The sequence below is a fragment of the Phoenix dactylifera genome, unplaced genomic scaffold (genome assembly GCF_009389715.1).
Source record: "Phoenix dactylifera cultivar Barhee BC4 unplaced genomic scaffold, palm_55x_up_171113_PBpolish2nd_filt_p 001565F, whole genome shotgun sequence".
NCBI classification, from domain to species: Eukaryota; Viridiplantae; Streptophyta; class Magnoliopsida; order Arecales; family Arecaceae; genus Phoenix; species Phoenix dactylifera.
The window spans coordinates 62092-84770 of record NW_024068872.1 but is presented as its reverse complement, the minus strand read 5'-3'; the positions used below and the strand labels follow the sequence as shown (position 1 = coordinate 84770).

At 36.6% G+C, this 22679-nt stretch overlaps 1 protein-coding gene across 1 annotated transcript; it reads left to right on the top strand.

The window, feature by feature from the left end:
• The first annotated feature begins 1097 nt into the window (after positions 1-1097).
• LOC120108806 (chaperone protein dnaJ 11, chloroplastic-like) lies at positions 1098-2253 on the top strand. The gene has a single exon (XM_039122521.1). It carries the CDS (start codon positions 1655-1657, stop codon positions 2036-2038), a length of 384 nt encoding a protein of 127 aa, XP_038978449.1. The 5' UTR covers positions 1098-1654; the 3' UTR covers positions 2039-2253.
• The last annotated feature ends 20426 nt before the right edge of the window (positions 2254-22679 follow it).

Here is a 22679-nt window from a genome sequence, read left to right as displayed (position 1 = left end):
CATCAAGTACCCTCCTCGTATGAGAGATACCCTCCCCAGCTGCCGAAGCTCCGCTTTAATAACAGTCGAACCGAGGGTGCGCCGACCTCCGGCTACTACCAGTATACCCTGATGGTCTCGGATCACAAATCCTACCCATTTATATAGTCCATCCGCCGACATGCCGCTATCGAAGTTAATTTGAGATGGCCAAGGGGTGGGGGCACCCAAGAGATTTTTTTTTTTTTTTTTTACCTCATGCGTTCTTCAGAAGTCCTCGGGAATTCAAGATAAAGGGATTGATTAGCCTTTTTTCTCATGATGAGATGACGCGTTATGGGAGAGAGCACTCCTCAAAAATTAGTTAAAACCTTCTTTTGTGAAATACAATAATGATGCCACTAGTAAAATCAAAATCCTGAAAGGGAGAGAGTTGCCAATTAGCTATTATGATGTATACAAATTAACCTCTTCATAGAATTTAGGATGCAGTAGAATGAGGTGGTATTGTAAAAGGGGGACCTACCATCACTCGTGTTATCGATGGTGCAGCTCGTCCACCTAGACGGCAAAACTTAAATTACAATTATTTCTAAAAATAAATTAAATCTATTTATTTATCTCTTTCTTTAACCCAAGCCATTAGGACCAACGCACCTAGTAAATCTTTTTTTTCTTTTTTCGAGGGAGGCAAAGCCATGTAGTCTTTATTAGAAAAAAAGAGTTAACAAAAATTATTTATAAAGAATTTAAAAAAAAAACAAAATAATAATAATAATTTTGTATAAAAGATAGTGATCTATAAGTGAACCTGTTAAACTATTCAACTAGCTAAACAATCTTATAACTAATTTGAAGAATCTCTACATATTCAATATGCAACTATATAAGCTATATATCCTGATGTGAATTAATCTCTTTCTAAAAAGATAGATTAATGTCTCTCAATATCCGACACCAATGTTGCGAGATTATTTTCAAGTTTAAGATGGAGGTCAAGCAACTTCTTTGAAACACATATGTTTTCAGATAAGATTTTGCTGTAAAAACTATTGCCTAATCCGCACTAATCATTCTAATTATTTTTTACTGACATTAATGCACACAAATCTTAATACACAATTTGTCCTATTCCTTGATTAATTATATATATATAATATCAAAATCCAACATTGAGAGGCACCTCCGGTGGCTGATTGTTACAAGTGCTCTTCCCGGCCAGCCCAGGGAAAGAAAAGGTGCCAATGGATTTTTATTCTGTGTGCCGCTGCCGAATCATAACCGGTAAGCGTACACGTGGCCCCCAGTCCCGTCCATCACACTGGGGGCGCGTTACATCGCCAGCTGGAACGAAGGGCCGATGTGGATGCATCACTTTATATGCGATCCTCTCGATCTCCCTCCAATTACTCCAATCGGAACCCAATGGACGGAAGATCGAACAACCCGCATATAAAGTAACCGAACGGACACTCGTGTTAAAGAATGCAAACCACGCCCGGTAAGCTGTGTCCCCGAGTCGGTGGTCCAATGCAGGAAGCGGTTTGAAGTCCCCTGTGATCGCGTCCCCTCTTTATAAACCCCCGCTCCCTCTCTCCACCTTTCCAAATTGCCGAAAAGAACGAGAGAAACACTCACCTGAAACCCTGATTCCTTCCGTTCCCCTGATTTCGAAATGGCCGGAACCCTAGGTTTTTCTGGATTGAATCCGTGCCCCCATCTCAACTGCCCAAGCCGCCGAACGGCGTGCGGCGCGGTGGCCATGGCGGAGGTGTCGACGGCGGTGAGGCGGCCCAAGAGCTTGTACGAGGTGCTGCGGGTGAAGAAGACGGCGTCGGCCGAGGAGATCAAAGCGGCGTACCGGTCGATGGCGAAGCGAGTCCACCCGGACGTGGCGCCGGCAGCCGGCGGGCTGGACTTCCTGGAGATCCACCGGGCTTACGAGACGCTTTCCGACCCGACGGCGAGGGCGCGGTACGACCTCTCCATCGGGCTGTTCGGATTCGCAGCCGCGGCGCCGCTGCGGTCCCGAAGATGGGAGACGGACCAGTGCTGGTAGGCGATCGACCACCAACCGGCGAGGGTTCGGTTGCGGGGAGAGAGGCCGGAACCCGGGCCGGATATAAGCGCGTGTACGGATCGCATGCGGACCGCCCTTGCGACGTTCGGCATTTAAATGGCCCATCAACATCCAGATCCCCTCTTGGTCAAAGATTAGAGATGACTTCTACCGGGAAAGAAAAAAAGAAATCGATCAATCGAGATGGGGGATTTTTTTGTTCAAAAAAGAAGAAGAAGAAGAAGAAGAAGAAATATACAAGCTCGCAGATGGTGGCGCGAATGGTGAAAATGTATAGGTTCGAGGGTGTTTTTGCTCAACATTTCTTAACTATTTTCCTCTGAAGAAAAGTTTTGGAACCTCCAGAATCCGACTACTAAGATTTGGGAGCTGCAAGAAACTGTGGGGAAAAAAAAAAAGCCCTCGACATCCAGATAGGACTAACTCTCCGTTTGGCTTTTGGTTGGCCAGAAAAAGCTCGGTCAGAAAGTAATTGCTGTCTCTCTAAAAAAATATTTTAGATAAAATAAAAGTGTTGAATAAAAAAATTAAAAAATATTTAGATTTTGCCAGAAAGTTGAAAAGTTGAACTGCTTCGAAAGCTCATTTCGATGTGTTGTGAGTGGAATAGTTGAACTGCTTCAAATGGAAAGCTCATTTCGATGTGCTGTGAGTGGAATAGTTGAGATACCAATGAAAGTTATCCTGCCAGAAACAAAGAAAAGTAAAAAGAAGCTTCCTGTTGAAATCATCACTTGCTCGAAAAATTTAAGCTCATAGATTGAAGAGATTTATTTATATATTTTTTATAATTTATGTACCAATTATTGCAAATGTGCGAAACTCACATGGTATCTCTCCCTATATGTTCTAAACTTAAAATAAAACTAAGAAAACTAAGATCCTGTTTGAGGGAGCTGTTAGTAGTAAGATTTTGGAAGTAGAGCTGTCTGAAGCAGAGCGTTTATAAAAAGTTGTTTTCTGTTTGATAACTACATTTCTAAAGTACCGTGCACTTTAACATGTATTTAGTAAACAAACTGAGAAAGTACTTTTATGTGACAAAATGACCATAAAGGATATTATCGGTATTATACAACAGAGCATAATAAAAAATAATATGTATTAATATATAAATATATGATATAATATAATATTAATGTAATGTAATATAATATTATTATAATATAGTACTATATCATTATGTATTATAGAATAATAATATAATATAATATTAAATTATTTAATATAACATATTAATGTATTATGATATAATGTAAGATAATATTATATTTATAGTATAATACAATAATAAATATATAAAATATTATAATTATTAGTGTAAATTAATTTTTCATCCTTCTAATAATTATTTATCTCTCTAAAAAATTTTCTACCTAAGTGATAAAATTGGTTAAATAATTACTAATATTTTTATTTATTTATTTATTTATTTATTTAGATCAGATTATTTGCCACTCACTCATTATTATTATTATTTTTATTTATTTATTTATTATTTTATTTCATTGAAATATAGATGGGTCGCCGGCCATGGGTGGTGGCCGGTATGGTGGCTGCTACCGTGGGCAGCCACGAGCTCCCAAAATAAAAAAAAGAAAAAAAAAAAAGAAGAGGAAGAAGGAACAGAGGCGGCGGCGTTGAGAGGAAGAAGAAAATAGAGAGGGAGAGGAAGAGGATGGGTGAGAGAGGAAGAGGTGGGATGATGGTTTTAAGGGAAAAAAGTGAGATTTAAATGGGGGTATTTTGGTTCAAAAAACAACTTCCCGACAAAGCTGAAAACAACATTTTCGGAAAGCTTCAAATTGGAGCTTCTCCCCAAAAGCTATTTTCAGCTTCCCGTAAAAGCTGAAACAATTTTTCGAAAATTTTACCAAACACCATTTTTTATCTAAAAATACTTTTGGAAGGCCAGAAAGTATTTTTTGGCCCTCCAAAAGCTCCGCCAAACCGGGCCTAAGCCCATATAAGTGTCTTTTCCTAATATCTTTCTTACAATATTAAGAAATTTTATCCAAATGCACCAAAGGTCTGCCAAGGAGAAAGACTTCTGATGATTCTCACAAGTGATCCGACTTCAAGGTAATACCACATGACCTTTTTTATTTTTTTATTTTTTTATTTGACGTTGTCCCCGGCGAACAGCCTGGTTCTCAAAACAAGCATTCTATTTCTTCTCTCTCTTATTTTTTAATATCTTATGAATTTCGATAAAATTTTGGTGCATGAAACTATTGACTTCAAAAAGAGCGTCTATTTCTAGTTTTTGTTGAAAGGAGAACCAACATTTACAGATGTCCTTCAGACTTTAAGTCCATCGTTATAAATTACGGTTAAAACCGCGTAACAGGTACAAACCAGAACTCAGAACTTTTAACAAACTGCTTGTCAATTGGCATGGTAGAGCGTGCCTGGAAAATTTGGACAAAATTATGAATGTTTTACTTTTCTTGCCAAACAATTCTCTCCACAAGAATGACACCACGTACAAACAAACAACAAAAGAAATCACTTGCAACTGGTATGAAAACAAAAATTGCTCTCTTACAAATTCCATGCAATAACAATACACAAAGGTTGCCCCAACCGAGTTCTCTCCATAGATATATCTCTGGGAATCATAAGATGAAACATTTAGAAATTCAGAAAAAAAACTCAGTAGTGGAATTCCATAATGTAGTTCCAGAACCGAGTTCTCCTTTATGAGATTTGTTCCTGGATCAGAAACAACTTACCGAAAGAAAATGAAAATGAAAAAACAACTTACCAAAAAACAAAAGCAAACATTTTCTGTGCTTCCAGCTTACATGCATAGCTAAAATTCGAAAACAGAAGTTATCACGGCCAATTTGCCATTTTATGCCTGCTAGATAGTTACCATATATGCCATGCTCCAAATCTGGAACATAATACAACCATGCTACCATGGAATACTATCCATGATAATACGAAGTCAACCATTTATCGCGAACAAAATATAAATAAATAAAAGTTTAATTTCATCATCAATTAAATAACAAAATAAACATCAGTCCAGAGCATCTAAACCCAAACATAAATTCCAAACTTATAATTCTCAATATGCTAAGCTACATATTCATAACCACTAAAGAATTAAAATTCTGCTACATAGATCGCCAAGCTTCCTAGCACGAATTTCAAGCCTGGATCATCCTTTGTTCCTACTGAGCCTATTTGTCTGAAAAGAGAAAAAGAAAAATAAAGATATGTGAGCGATATAGCTCAGTAAATAAATCATATACCACCTTACCGGATCAAGCATAAGTTTTTCCATGTCAATACATCATTTAAAAAAAAATAATAGTTATTACAAAAATAAAACATTTTATATCACGCCCCATATCAAGAACATGACATAGCCATGCTACCGAGGGGTGCGACCCACGATAACATGAAGTCAAATATTTTATTTAGCTTTCAAATCTATCTCAAATATAGTAGAATAAATAGAAGTCCAATTTCATTATTCATTAAATAAAAACCAATATTTGTTCAAAGCTTCTAAATCTAAATATAAATATCAAGCCCATAATCCTCAATATCCAGAAGAATCATTAATTACAAATTTATAGTCAATACTAAAATTCTTCTACAAAATTGTCAAGCTTGCTAGTGTGGAGTGATTGATTATAACCCTATTTGATTTTGATGAGCTCAAAGCATTTGAGTATATCTTATGTTACTAATGAATTCAATCTAGTGTTTCAGTGAAATTTTAAATTTATGGTTAAGTGTCTCTAGATTTGGTTCAAGACATTTTGGATAAGTTAAGAAGTCAATATGAACCAAAGTCTGAGACTCGAGTCGACTCCGGGATATTACGAGTCGACTCCAAGCGTATCAGAAGCACTGGCACAGGCTCGAGTCGACTCCGGAACATTACGAGTCGACTCCGACTGAGAACAGACAGACGAACAGAAAGACCAACTCAAAACCTGTCAGCGAGTCGACTCCTGAAGAGCGCAGTCGACTCCGATGCTTGCCGAGTCGACTCCAGTAGTATGAGTCGACTCCAGGGAGTTACAGACAGAAAGTCAGAGAAGTTATTTTGGACCCTGAGAGCCGAGTCGACTCCTGAGGAACGCGAGTCGACTCCGATGGTTGGCAGGTCGACTCCAAAGGAAGCAGAGTCGACTCTCAGTGTAAACAAGGCAAAAGTCAGAGAGCAACTTTCGGACACTGAGAGCCGAGTCGACTCCCGCAAAGCCGAGTCGACTCCGAGACAGCGCGACCCCAAAAAGACAGAAGACAGTATTTTTGTCTCTGAGAGCGAGTCGACTCCAAGACAGTTCGAGTCGACTCCAAGGCAGCGCTACCCAAAAAGACAGAAGACTGTTTTTCGGATACTGAGAGCCGAGTCGACTCCGAACAGTCGAGTCGACTCCAAGACTGCACGAGCCAAAAGACAGAAGATCGGGAGTTCGGGCTCTGAGCGCCGAGTCGACTCCCAGAATTTCGAGTCGACTCGAGTGAGCAAGTTGAAGAATACTCTATGGATTCCTTGGGATGAGCCGACTCCAAAAGTGCCAGGTCAGCTCCAGAGTTTGGGAGTCGACTCCGGGTTAAGTCGAGTCGACTCCCAGTCGAGAAGAGCACTTTAATTCAAATCCGGAACAGTTGCCGAGCCGACTCCAGAAAAGCATGAGTCGACTCCTGCTACAGCCGAGTCGACTCCAGATCGCGCGAGTCGACTCCGATCCCAACGGAACATTGTCAGGATGTGCAGAATGTGCAGAACGGCTAGAAAGTGTGTCTAACGGCTAGTTTCCGTGGGAATGGCTTAAATAGCCACAGAGACTGTAGCAAGGCAGAGAAGTACATTCCACTCAAAGAAACAAGAATCTTCATCTGCAAAGTGATTTCAACGAAAAGAAGGAAGAGGGCCATTAACTCCATTCAACCAACTCTTCCAGCATTAAAGAAGTCTCCTTCAGCCTTCAAGTCTTCAAGACATTCAAGAGGAGACCCAGAGTTCAAGAAGCCCTCCTCTACATCGTCATAAACTGTTTGAGGGCTCTTAACTTCTCTATTGTTTATATTGCTGAATATCTGCTTTTTAGAAGCTGTATTTTTCTCTTTGTTCTTCTTCCATTTGTCTTACTTGATTCAATCAGGGGATTGAATCAAGGGTGTAAGGTTTGTTGGTGAGCCTAGGTTGAAACCAACGTGTAAGGGTTCGATTGTGATCCCGGAAAAACAATCGGGTGGTTCTAGTCGGTGAGCCTGGGAAAACCGACCGAGTTCGTTGTGACTCGTAAAACAACAAGTTGGTTGTGAGCTTGTAAAACAACCGGCTGTAATCCGAGGGGTTATAGTGAATTCCCAAGTGAGGCTTGGGGAGTGGACGTAGGAGCAAGGGTTAGCTCCGAACCACTATAAAATCATTGTGTTTGTGATTGCTTTGTGTCTCTTACTTTCATTTCATTCACTGCACATAGCATCTAATTAATCAACTTGCAAAAAGTATTAATTAGTATTCACAAACATTTAATTGTAATAATTATTTTAAAACCCAATTCACCCCCCTCTTGGGTTGTCTATCTGGGCAACAAGTGGTATCAGAGCCGGAACTCTTTTACCCAAAGAGTAAAAGATCAAAATGACAACCCCATTTGGATCTTCCCACATTGAGGGCCAGTCCACCCAAAGACCCCATTCTTTAATGGATCCGACTACTCATATTGGAAGGCTAGGATGAGAATATTTATCCAAGCCCAAGACTATGAGATGTGGACCATTATACTAAATGGACCATACATCCCATCCATTTGTAGAGGGTGTCACTGTACCCAAACTTGAAAAGGATTGGGATGACAATGACATTAGGAAGGCACAACTCAATGCCAAAGCAATGAATGTGCTTTACTGTGCATTAGATAGAAATGAATTCAATAGAGTCTCTACTTGCAATTCTGCAAAAGAGATTTGGGATAGACTTGAAGTGACCCATGAGGGCACGAATCAAGTCAAAGAATCCAAAATAAATATATTAGTTCATAAGTATGAATTATTTAAGATGGATTCTAATGAAACAATCACTTGCATGTTCACTAGATTTACTGACATTGTCAATGGCCTAAAAAGCCTTGGCAAAAATTATACTAACAGTGAGCTTGTCAGGAAGATTCTTCGCTGTCTACCAAGGTCATGGGAAGCCAAGGTGACGGCAATCCAAGAAGCCAAGGACTTGAACAAGCTTCCACTTGAGGAGCTTCTTGGATCCCTGACGCACGAGCTAACAATGAAACAACACAGCGAAGAAGAGTCCTCACAAGAAAAAGGTAATAGCCTCAAATCTTTCACTAACAAAGACTTTCTTGCAGCAGTAGCAGTGAAGAAGAAGACAATGAGGGAGATGATGATGAGGCTCTTCCTTGTAAGTTCAGAAGATTCATCAACCGAAAGAAGTCCTTCACATCAAAGGAGAGGCCCCTCAAGTTCCTATCACAAGGATAAAGGTAAGGAAAGGAAAAATGAGGGGATCGGATGTTATGAGTGTAAGAAGCCGGGGCACTTCAGAGCTGAGTGTCCTTTGCTGAAGAAGGGGAGCAAGTACAAGAAAAAGAAAGTCCTCGTCTCCACCCTATCGGACTCCGACACATCATCATCATCGGATGAGGAACAAGAAGAAAAGGCCAACTTTGTTTTATGGCTAACGACAATGAGGTAACATCCGAACACATTTAGATTTTACTTTGATGAATTATATGATGCTTCAATGAATTAATGGATGAACAAGACAATAAACCTTAAAAACAAAGAATAAAACTAACTAACCAAACTCACCTCCGTAAGTATGATACATTAGTTAAGGATAAAGATGTTTTATAAAGAAAATTCAGAACTTAAGACAAGCAACCAAATCTTAATTAAAAGACTAATACCTTAACTAAAGATAACGAAAGGCTGAACAAAGAAATATTAGAACTTAAAAACAATAAACATATCTTAAAAGAGAGTCTCACAAAAGACTAAATGACTAAAAACAGAAAAACAAAAATTGACACTAGAACTTGAAAAGTACAAGCCTTTTGTAGAAAAATTTACATATAGCTCAGAAAAATTAGAGATGATACTTAATAGTCAACGAGCTGTATTCAATAGAGCTGGTTTAGGGTATAAACCTAAAAATAAGCAAAAACTCCTTAGTAATTTCTTTGTTAAAGCAGGGAAAGTAAAACTAAGAAAATAACATGTTTTTGCTGTGGAACATTAGGACATAAAGCAAATGTATGTGATTATAGAAAAGGAAAAACTAAAAGAAAAATTAAAAGGGTTTGGGTTCCAAAAGGAACCAACATTACTAACCATGAAGGACCCAAGAAAACTTGGGTACCTAAAATTGTATGATTTGCTTGTGTAGGAGTGTCTTGCAGCCAAGGTCGACAAAAATTGTTGGTACTTGGATAGTGGCTGCTCAAGACACATGACGGGTGACAAGGATCAATTCTTCACCCTTGAAGCTAAGAAGGGAGGTGCTGTGACTTTTGGAGACAATAACCAAGGTCACATCATTGGTATAGGTAAAGTACAAATTACCCCTTCAACCTTTATTGATAATGTTCGATATGTTGATGGTCTTAAGCATAATCTACTTAGCATTAGTCAATTGTGTGATAGAGGTTTTGATGTTTTGTTCAAACCATCCTATGCATCATAACCAACTCAAATGACAATAGTTTAGTTTTTAAAGGAATAAGACGTGGAATGTGTATGTTGTAGACCTTGAGGATCTTGCCAAACATAACCCATGTTTAGTTGTTAATGAAACTAAGGATAATGATGCTAGTTGGTTATGGCACCGTAAGTTAGGTCATGCAAGCATGGACACAATATCAAAACTAGTTAAAAGAGATTCCGTGATAGGTTTGCCAAAACTAAAGTTTGAAAAGAATAAAATATGTGAAGCTTGTCAATATGGCAAACAATCAAGGAACTCCTTTAAATCCATAAATTGTGTCTCTACCTCTAGACCTCTAGAACTACTACACATGGATCTATTCGGACCAACTAGAACCACAAGTCTAGGTGGAAATAAATATGGTCTAGTTATTGTAGATGATTATTCTAGATATACTTGGGTCATGTTCTTAGCTCATAAAGATCAAGCATTTTCAGTTTTAAGAAATTTCATAAGAAGTAACAAATGCTAGAGATACTTCAGTCATAGCTATTAGAAGTGACCATGGAACCGAATTTGAAAATCATTTATTTGATGAGTTTTGTAGTAAAAAGGGATAACTCATAATTTTTCTGCACCTAGGACACCACAACAAAATGGAGTTGTGAAAGGAAAAATAGAACTCTAGAGGAAATGGCTAGAACCATGTTATGTGAAAGTAACCTCCCTAAGTACTTTTGGGGAGAAGCCATTAATACCTCATGTCATATATTAAATAGAGTTTTATTGAGACCCATTATAAAGAAAACACCTTATGAACTTTGGAAAAACAGAAAACCAAAAGTAACTATTTTCATGTCTTTGGATGTAGGTGTTTTGTTCATAATAATGGGAAAGATAATCTAGGAAAATTTGACTCTAAATCTGATGAGGGTATATTTTGGGGTACTCTACAACTAGTAAAGCCTATAGAGTTTTAATAAAAGAACCCTAGTTATAGAAGAATCTATACATGTTGTTTTTGATGATTCTAGTGATATCTCTTCTAGTAAGAGAGTTAATCTTGATGATGATGCTGAAATTCTTGAAGAAAAGATTGATGAGATGACATTACAAGATGATGAACAAAAATTAATTGGAAATGCATCATCAAGCCAAGAGGCTATTGTGGATCATGGGCTGACTAAGGCTTGGAGGTATGCTCACGGGCATCCTAAGGAATTAATTTTAGATGATCCATCTCAACCTGTTAGGACTAGAGCATCTCTTAGGAACTTAAATAATCATCTAGCTTTTGTCTCACATTTTGAGCCCAAACACATAGAAGAAGCTGAAAAAGATGTAAATTGGATAAATGCAATGCAAGAAGAATTAAACCAATTTACTAGAAACAAGGTATGGAATCTAGTTGAACGACCTCTGAATATTCAATTATAGGTACCAAATGGATATATAAAAAACTTGATGAAAATGGAATTGTAATAAGGAATAAGGCTAGACTAGTAGCAAAGGGTATAATCAAGAAGAAGGTATAGATTTTGATGAAACCTTTGCTCCTGTAGCTAGACTTGAGGCAATTAGATTATTATTAGCATTTGCATGCTCTAAGGATTTCAAATTATTTCAAATGGATGTAAAAAGTGCATTTTTAAATGGGTATATTAATGAGGAGGTGTATGTAGAACAACCTCCTGGTTTTGAAAATCATCAATACCCTAATCATGTGTATAAACTGAACAAAGCACTTTATGGTTTGAAACAAGCACCTAGAGCATGGTATGAAAGACTTAGCAAATTTCTACTAGAACATGAGTTCTCTAGGGGAAATGTAGATACAACATGTTTCTAAAGAAGAAAAACAAAGATATGTTAGTAGTGCAGATTTATGTTGATGATATTATTTTCGGTGCTACTAACAATCGCCTCTGCGAAGAATTTGCTGACTTGATGCAGAGTGAGTTTGAATGAGCATGATGGGAGAGCTGAACTATTTCCTCGGGCTTCAAATCAAACAATCTGAAGAAGGGATCTTCATCAATCAAGCTAAATACATCAAGGAGATGCTTAAGAAGTTTGATATGGAGGGAAACAAGTCAATCAGCACACCCATGAGCTCATCATGCAAATTAGACCAAGATGAATCAGGTAAATCTGTAGATCAAAAGATTATAGAGGTATGATAGGATCTTTATTGTATCTCACTGCAAGTAGACCTGATATCATGTTTAGTGTATGCATGTGTGCTAGATATCAGTCTAATCCTAAGGAATCTCATCTAATTGCAGTCAAGAGAATCTTTAAATACCTAATAGGAACAAAAAATATAGGTTATGGTATTCTAAAGAATCTAGCCTGAACTTAATAGGATACACAGATTCAGACTTTGCTGGTGTAAACTTGATAGAAAAAGCACCAGCGGGTCATGTCAATTCTAGGAGAAAATTAATCTCATGGTTTAGCAAGAAACAAAACTCGGTTGCATTATCTACTGCTGAAGCTGAATATGTTGCAGCCGGGAGTTGTTGTGCTCAAATCATGTGGATCAAACAACAATTGGAAGATTATGGCATTAAACAAGATAAAATTCCCATTAATTGTGATAATACAAGTGCCATTAATCTAACTAAAAATCCAATTCAGCATTCAAGAACTAAACATATTGAGATAAGACATCACTTCATAAGAGATCATGTACTGAATGGTGATGTGACACTTCAATTTGTTTGCACTGATGATCAATTAGCTGATATCTTCACAAAACCCTTGAGTGAAGAGAGATTTAGTGTGCTTAGGAGAGGATTAGGAGTGATTGATCCATCCTAGTGATGTTCTCTTCTAGTTCATTGATTTTGATGATTAGATTGTGTTAAATATAGAGTTTCTCATCTATGATCATCAAATCAGATCATAACTTAGTGATTCCCTTTGGTACGAAATAGCATGATTTTTAGGTGCGTGCCAGAGTTCGAGTCGACTCGAGTAAGTTTCAGAGTCGGCTCATACGGGGAGTCGACTCGCACATAGACGGGAGTCGACTCGAGGTCGATGGCAGCATAAGGGGAGTCGACTCGCACATAGACGGGAGTCGACTCGAGGTCGATGACAGCATAGGGGTCGACTCGCGCATATTTTGGAGTCGACTCGAGGTCGAGTCGACTCGCGACTTACTGGAGTCGACTCGCGGTCGGGATCCGAGGTTTTTAACCCTAATCCAAGCGTTTAATCAACACTTCTATTCACCGCCTCCACTGTTCACAAACCCTAGAGCCGTCTCCGACATCGTCTCCGACCGTCTTAGGGTTTTTCCGTCGACCTTCTTCCGTCCTTAGGTTCTAGGTCAAATGCCTCGTAAGTGGTTGTCCCAAGCCGGAAGAGGCCCCAACCCGCGAGCGGTGCCGAGCGACGGTCCAAGGCTCGGAACGATCCCGTGAGGCCACAACCTCCGGTTCGTTCCCCGCCGAGGCCGGTTCCCTCGCGACCGTGCGCCGGGAAGGCGGTCTCCACCGGGAGATACGTCAACTTCGACTATCTCTCCCGGGAGGGCTTCACCATAGGAGATAGGTTGAGGGCCCAAGGTTTAGAGTTCTTTTGTTCACTAGATCTCCCCACATACCCAGGTCTAGTTAGGAGTTCTATGGAACAGTGCTAGGGGAATGGGGATACAGGGAACCGTAGCGGGTGTCCCTCTATTTATTTCGAGGATTTCATAGCTCAAATCCTCATCTTCCCCAAGTAGGGGTATTCCTACACACCCCGAGGATAGGACTGAGGCCCTTACGGCCATTTTAGGGAGTCCACCCCAGTCCCCACTAGATGAGGTGTCCGCTGGTTCACTCTCTGTTGAGATGCGGCTCCTCCTGAGTATCATCCAGGACCCTATTTCCTAAAACCGGCCGTTTTGACTTTGTGTCTGAGAGGGACCTAGCCCTCATGTATTACATTCTCCAAGACACCCTATTAACTTCCCAAGATGATCTACAAATACCTATGTGAGCCACTAGACAAACCTAGGCTCACCCTTCCATATGGGATGCTATACACTTTGATTTTAGGGAGTCTGAGATCCCATTCCTGAGGGGGAACCCTCTCGCGCACTGCGATGGACAGATCGCATGGGTGAGGGAACCCTACACAGGATGGGTTTCATAAGGTAGAGGGCGTCTGGGTCAGGAAATCCTCTTCCACACCTACCACTCGACGCTCCCCCAGTCCAGATCCTGAGTCTGACTTTCCCACCTTCCCTCCACCTCAGCACCATCCACCTCAGCCGGACCCTCCTCCTCAGCACCACCCACTCAGCCGACAGAGGTCCGGATCTCTCCTGAGCAGCTCCGGGAGTTGCGACAGGAGATTGTACGGATCTTCGGGACGACCTCTGAGGGAGCTCCGAGGTCCAGCCACTGCCCCCTCTTCTGCATTAGTTCCCTCCTTATCAGCCGTGACCGAGATGACGGCTCATCTGAGGGAGGAGATCTTCAATGTCAGAAGCTTTATTCAAGCCCAATTCTCAAACATGAGCGATGTCACAAGCAACACACGGAAGATGCGAGATGACATCCGACATGACATGGGCACTCAGAGTCAGGGGCCGAGCGACTGGCGAATGTGTTGATCGCCAAGTTGGACAAACTCCAGGAGACTCTGACTAAGCTTTCCACGATGCACAGTAGGGCCACCTCGGCGATCATGTTGCCCAAGGTGACAACCCAAGAGGGGGGTGAATTGGGTTTTCTAAAAATTATGTTCCCTAATTTTTACTTTAAATAGAATGCAACGGAATAATAAGATGTTATTTACTTAAGCTCTAGGCAATTACAAGTAAAGCAGTGGAAAAATTAAGCTAGAGCAATTATACTATGGCTTTAGGGTGCAATTGATCTAAAATTAACTTATAGTTGTATGATCAATTTTAATCTATGTGTATGGTAAGATGGAGTGGAAGCTAAGCAAATTCTAAACAATCACTTATAACTCTATAGAAAACAAAGCTAGAGATATTACACAATCAAGCATGAATGTAAGGCATGAAATACAAGAGATAAGGCATCACAAACACAAAGATGTATAGTGGTTCGGTGCACCCCAGCACCTACATCCACTCCCCAAGACCTCTTGGGAATTTCACTATAATCCCTCAGATTACAGTCGGTTGTTTTACAAGCTCACAACCCAACTTGTTGTTTTGCGAGATCACAACAACTCGGTCGGTTTTCACAGGCTCACCGACTAGAACCAACCGATTGTTTTCACGGGCTCACAATCCAACCCAGTTGGTTTTCCCAAAGGCTCACCAACCACAACCTTACAACAATTGTTTTCCGGGTTCACAATCAACCCAGTTGGTTTTCCCAAAGGCTCACCAACCACAACCTTACAAAGTTGGTTTTTCCTTTGGCTCACCAACAAACCTTAACCCCTTGATTCAATCCCTTGATTGAATCAAGTTACAAATATAGAGCAAGAGTTTAAATCAAATACAAGCTTCTCAATAAGCAAATATAGCAATATAAATAAGTAAAGTAAAGAGATGAAGCCCTCAAATAATTTGTAGATGGAGGAACTCGGCTTCTTCTTTACTTGACCCTCTTCTGATTTTGCACGAAGTAGAGGATCACCGAGGCAGCACACGGATGGAGAGGAAGCCTTTGGGATTCACTTGGATGCTCTTCTTCTCTCTATTTTACTTTGAATGGCCCTTTTGTGCTTTTGGAAGATTTTCTTGTAATCTCTTTGAAATCTCTTCCCTAAATATTCTCTCCCACTTCCATACCCTCTTCCCTAGCTCTCCTCTTGATTTTATAGCTTTAGAGGGAGTGGAAACAAAAATCTAGCCGTTAGAGACAAAAATAGAGCCGTTGGAATCAAGAAAAAACTAGCTGTATGCCTCCCAGCGTGCTAGAGTCGACTTGGCTGAAGCAGGAGTCGACTCGACTGAAGCAGGAGTCGACTCGGCTGAAATAGGAGTCGACTCGTGAATAGTAGTCTGCCGGCACTGTAGCTGGGAGTCAACTCCGCACTGTAGCACTGAAGTTGGAGTCGACTCGAGATCACTGTAGCGCTGAAAATCAACTTTCTGTCTTTTGTTTGTTCTCAGTCGGAGTCGACTCGTAGAGTATCGGAGTCGACTCGAGCATTGTTTCTTGAAACTCTAGAGTGCCAGAGTCGACTCTAAACTTTCCGGAGTCGACTCGAGGACTATTCTTTTGAATTTTTCTTTAAATTTGCTCCTCCAACTTGAATTCTTTAAACTTGAAACTTGGGCTAATAAATGTAGCTTTCTTACAACTTTCTTGAGAGCTTTGGAGGCCTTCTTGTATTCTTCCAATCTTGCTATGTTCCTTGCAAAATAAATTCTTTCTCCTTGCAACACAAACATTAGTATTTATACTTCAAGGTTTTGTGATCATCAAAATCAATCTTTAAATCAATCTTTGGTCATCAGTCTCCCCCTTTTTGATGATGACAAAACTTGGAGTATATGCAATATAAAATATATGTGTTCTAGAAGTAATGCATAGCTAAGTTGCATGAAGTAGAAATTATATATCTTTTAAAATATACTTCATGATAATGCTTTAGATTTAATCTTAACATAATCAACACATAAAGCATTATGAGCATATACTCAGATATTTTTCCCCCTTTTTGACAACATCAAAAAGGTTGTAAGATAATGAAACATTAAGCACAAAGATAATGGTACTCAAATTTTTTTTTTTTTTTTATAGTACTCTGATTTTCAGTTAATGCATGTCAAATTATTGCAAGAATATGAATCATATAACTCAAGGCAATAATGTCAGAACAAGATTAATTAGCACAGATCAGAGCCAATTAAGATGATTTCAGAGCAAATTATGATGAGAGCACATCGAATGTGATTCCAAGGATAGTTTTCAAATCAAGTGTAGGTGGAATCTTTTTCAAGTTAGTTCAAGGAGTATCAAGACTGATATTCAAAGAAGGCACGAATGGAAATCTAACCTCTCTTCAATAATAAGTATGAAAGCTTGTTCATTTAAGATCTTTTGCCCAATATATAAAGCTTGTTTATCAACATGAGAGCAATTTAATTAATTTTCAGAGTATAAGATCAAAACTTATATACTTGAAAAACATACCATCATGTTGGATCATTAATTCTTAATGACTTCAAAGTTCTTTTATGATAATAAGAGCATTGGGGCACAAATACCAAAATATGGATTCAACACATTATTCTCCCCCTTTTTTATTAAGTTAGAGGCTCTTAAGATCAACTATTTGAATTGCAATTTGGTTCATGATTTATGCATAAAATATATTAACCAAATAACAAGCCTCAAGGTTTATCATAAATTCTTTCTCTCTCCTTTAGTTATAGATTTATGCGATTAAGTTCCATAAAATTTCTTCTTCTGAAATTTTCTTTCTCCCCCTCAATTGATCATTCCATTTAAGAGTTTAGAATTTGAAGATAATGTTCAATAAAATTGTCAATCTCGAAAATATATTTTCTATAAGTTTCAGCTTATTTTCATAAGACTCAAGGTTTGAGATAAGACAATCTTTATAGAACTCATCTCAAAGTATAAACTTATTATATAATTAAAGCAAGTCTTGCAATATAAGGAGGTTCATCAAAATCAATCCATAAAATTCAAGGTATGCATCAAATTAAAGTAACTTTAGGATAAGATACTGAATATCTAAAGCTCCCCCTCAAAAGATGTATTCTTCTTTAATCATTCTTTTCTTTTGTTGAATTTCAGATTTTAATGATAAACGTGAATAAAACTGAAACTTTATGATATCAAGAATGTAGAGTGATCTAGAATTATTCAAAATTTATAGCAATCACTCTTTTTAATCCTTCAAGAACAAGTTATGCTTCCTCTTAATTTTTGAGAAAATGTACTGAAATATTAATCAGAAAATGATTCATTTGAAGCTCAAATTCTTTCAAAAGCATTTACATTTTCTTTCTTTTAAGAATCATTTGAGTGAGCTGAAATGTTTCTAGACTTAAGATCATTCACTCTCTTAATAATATATATATCGATTACTATATATCTATATATTGATGGAAGTATTTTAAATAATTGTAGGAGAGAAAAACATATAGATGATCATTGAAGCTATATAGGTATATTTAGAACTCAATTTCTTAATCATAGTTTTTCAGCAAATGTATACATGAAGCACAAAAAAAAAAAAATAATATCAAATAAAATCCATATATTTAAAAATATTTGTTTGCAATTAAGATCATTGAAATACACATCATTTAGACCAATATTAGTACACTTAAGGATAAGAAAGATATGTTCGGATGCGTATACGAGAAATCAACCAAGGCGTCAAAATTAATTCTGTTTTTCTTATATTAAAATTTTCATTTAGAATCATATTGAGTTATTCTCCTGCAATGACGTGATCATTGAAGCATATAACTAAGTACAAAGATGTAATGATATAAGCATTTTTAAGTTAAGTTTAAGCTTTTATACAAAATCAGATTCTGAATTTTTCATAAGAATTTCAAGAAGGCTTTCACAATTATAATTTGAGATATGTATCTTCTACATTGATGCTCATTCTTAAATCACTAAGATTAAAAACACATATTTCAATAACATTCGAGCCACTTCAGAATTTTTGTATTTAATATTGAGTTGTTGATACAAAATAAAGGGATATTTTAACACAGTATTAGGACATTATGTATCAAAGTTAGGCAAGTAGAAAGATAGATCAAGATCAATTCATTTTGCCTAAATAGAAATATCCTTCTCTTCTTCTTTTTGTAAATCTATTTAACTTTCAAAGATAATCGTGAATAATAAAACTGAAATTCTTTTTAATATTACTTAAAAAAAAACTTTATGTAGTATTTTTAAACATTCAAGCATTGGAACACAAGTTAGTTTGAGGCAAGCCGGTGAAGCAAGACTTGTGAGCAAAGTTAAGACATATTCCAAGTTAAGACATATTTTCAATTCAACTTATCCAAGCATGGAGCATTACAAATATTGGAGAACCCATAATTTCAAAACATCATGCCACATATAAAATATATTATGTGTTAAGTCATGCATTTAAAATATTAAGAACAAGGCATGTCAAGGGATCAAAATCAATTCTTTTCAAATAAACTCCCCCTATGTTAAATATAATCTTGCATTGATTTCATCCTTAAAGTGTGTTTTCAAGTGATTAAAAAATTTGACTTGATTGCTTCTTATATACTTTCATTTGCTTTGTCTTTCATTTTTACTTTCTTATGCTCTATACTCTATTTGCTCCCTATCCGGTGGAGTTGGAAGGGGCACGAGGTACTACCACTAGCCTCCCTCTTGTGCCGTCCCTAATATACCCTACACCGAATAGTTGGGTCAAATAGTGCCGGGTACTACCACTAGCCTCTCCATTGGCACCATCCCTATGATGAGCAATATAGGAAATGTTAAAATGTTCACTTCAAAACTCTCCCTGTTTAGTGTAATTAATTGCGGATTTTATCCCTTTCGCCGAGTCTCATAAATGTCCCAAATATATTATGCTTGTTTTGCTTTTCCTTAAGATTGAAGTATTTGTCTTTACTTAGATTTTACTTCTCTTGAATAATATCATTTTCTTTTCTTTATCTCTCTCTCTTTCGTTATTTTCAAGTAATTTACATGAAAGAGCAGAATAAAGAAATAATCTTAATGTATGCATATAGATGTATATCATGCAACAACATTTTCATTGTGCTCAAGGATTCATAACTTTCTCACAAGTTATTTACATCAAAATTTTAAGCATGATACTTGTGTATTTCATGGTTATGGATATAGGCAAAGAAAGTAATTTAGTTTGGGCAAACCATGAAACAATTTCTAAAGTATAAGTCCGTCAATACATATAAGACATGATATCAAAAATTAATAATTAAAGAATTTAATCATGCCATCAATAAGATTTAAGTTATTGACTTTGCTCAATTAATGTATGAGAGAGGTATCTAAAATTACCTTTCATTCTATATTCTTCAAGCCAAATACCTACTAGATTTCTTATGTACGAACTTTTGGCTGAAGGAGGTCCTCTCTCTTGTTTGCATGTGAATGTTTATTGTATCTTTACATGGAGATATCTTTCAAGTTGAAATCTCTCATTTTCTTGCTCAAGGATCCTGCATTATTAACAAACTCCTTTTCTTTCTTGAAAGAAGTCATTAGTTTCTTCAAGATACAAGACATTCATCCAACATATTTTTTTAACTAGATGACTCAATATAAGATATGACAATAGTTGCATGTTGAGTCACTTTACTCAAGAGATTGCCTAAATATAGTAAGCACATATCACTTGAACTAAAGAGATAGTTTCATTAAACAAGATGGGTTCAAGGACAAGGCATGTGAGGCAATAGAAAGATTCATCAAGATCAAATTAATTTCTTATTTCCAAAATCAATTTAGTTTAGATTCTATTTGCTTAAGATAATTATCAATTAGACATGTTAGCTAAGTTTTAATCAACTTATCTTAAACAATTGTTTCTATCAAAATTCAGATTATGATTTATTTGTTATCAATAAAATATGATTCATTAAAGTTAGATTGAAATTTTGCACAAGGGCAGCATAATGAGCATACAATCTGGTTCTACTAGCTGTATGATAAAATGATTATTCTATCATGCTTCAATACAGCTTTAAAAAACAATAGGATCTACTTTGCTCATTCTTTCAAATTCTCCAAGATGGGGTCATAGACATACCTTCTTCATGCCAATCTTCTAGTTTTCTTGTGGGACTAACTTTGGTCAATGGAAGATCCCCTTTCTTGTTTGGCTTAATTTGGAGTTCGAGAAGAAAATGTTAATTTATTCATTATACATATTTCAAACTCACTTTGCATGAGCTTAGTAAAATCTCCAGTATAAATTTTCATCAGTAGAACAAAAATGATGGCCATCAATGTGTGCTTTGAGCAAGCAAGATATCACAGATTCATCTTTTTAATGTATAGATTTATCATTATTACTTTTTATCAAAAAGTACTCAAGCTTTTATATATCATGCTTTTGATGCTTGTTCCAAATCACATATTACTTTATCATATATGTAATGAGTGTTTTTTAATAAGGTGGTTGTTTTACATAGATCTTTTCTAATGAAATAACCACATAGGAGTGCATTCTACACATTCATTTGACAGAATTAAAGTTCATAAAGCAAGCAAATGATAATGGTGATCTTTACTTCTAATCATGCAAGAATCTTATCAAGATCTATTTCATCTTTTCTTGATTCATCAATTTTTCTTCATTAAGTGCATTCTGAAAAATCCAATTTGGGTTCTAATTATTAACAAGTTTTTTCAGATTGTTATATGTAATAGATTAACCATATACATATATAATTTGATTTTAGTATCTTGATAATAAATCATTAGTCTCATAAAGAATAAAATGAATTGATACTTCTACAACTAGAATCTTTTTATGAATGTTCTATATGCATTGCTTGATGAATGATATCCAAGGATAGAGATATCTTTATCAGATTTGGCATTATTTTCATAAGAACATATCAAGCATAACGTGTATGACTGAAGAATATGAAAGATATGCAATGGTTCATTTTCCATTTTTTAGAAGATCAAAAGGAGTTTCATCAAAAATAGATCTAATAGAAGTCATATGTATGACAAGCAGTGATGATAGCTTTTAAAAATCATTTAAGGTAGATGACTATCATACTCAATTGTCTTTTTCATTTCTTCAAGAATTCTATTAACCCTATTTACTTATGGTGTCCTTGGAGCTGAAATAATTGAATTTAATATTATTTTCTGTATAAACTTTATCAGGATTTGGTTTCAACACTGTGCCATGATACTCTTTATCTTCATAGTTTGGAAACCTTTTTCTTTTGAAAACACTTTTACAAGATTTAGCAAATACAGAAAATACTTCAATTTTATTTGCCAAGAACAAATTCAAATATAAGCTTTTGAAAACTTTAGTGATGGAAATAACATCTTTAGATTTAGAAATTGATTCTTGTTTGTTTCCTTAGTTAACATGCATAGCAAACTTTGGCCTTTCAGAAGATAATCTAAGCCAATGGCAAGGTCTTTTGAGATTAAGTACATACTAGCATGAGGTTGATTTTATATGCCAAAGATTGGTTTCTTTAATCTTGGTATTCATAATGCACATATTCAAAAGCATACCAAGTACACATTATCATATCTATGATCAATAAACAATAATGTCATGGATAAAAACTCTCAATCAAGCATATAGAGAATTCATAGAGTTATTCTTAATAGATTGATTAATCATTTAGCAACTTATCCAATAGTGAGTAAAGCATACTATAAAATGAAGTGATTTGATTATATTTCCAAAAGTATTTTTTATATCACAAAATTGATCAATACTTGCAATTCAGATTTTAATCAAATACTAAAGCAAAAATAATGATGAGATGCAAGATTACTGATTTCATTATTATTATTTTTTATTTAAAATTACTTTTCATAAGTATATTTTAAGTTTCATTTTTTGACGTGTGTCTAGAAGCACCCATTTGTATGGAAAGTTCTATTTGTTCCATGGGTATCTTGGCACACCTATGTCTACATCCTCATATTTTCATTTTGGGTACCCAAGCTTGCTTGGGTCCTTGAGAGTTAGGACATATGGTTCCTTTTGAACCCAAATCTGTTTAATAGTAATAACTTACCATTTGATTTAATTGTACTAGAACTATAGGTAAAGTTGTTATGTCCATTCTTTTGATGTTTGAAATACGTTATCCTTTTTGATGATTTGCTTGACAAATTTAAAACCTTTTCTTTAGGATCATTGCTAAGTGAAGAGTTAAGCCAAATTTTGATTTATCAAAATCAGCATGTTGGCTTTCAAACATCATTTTTAATCTTTCTGAACTTACAGTGAACTTGTTAATAAGAGATTTCAGTTGGTCAACTTCTTCACTCA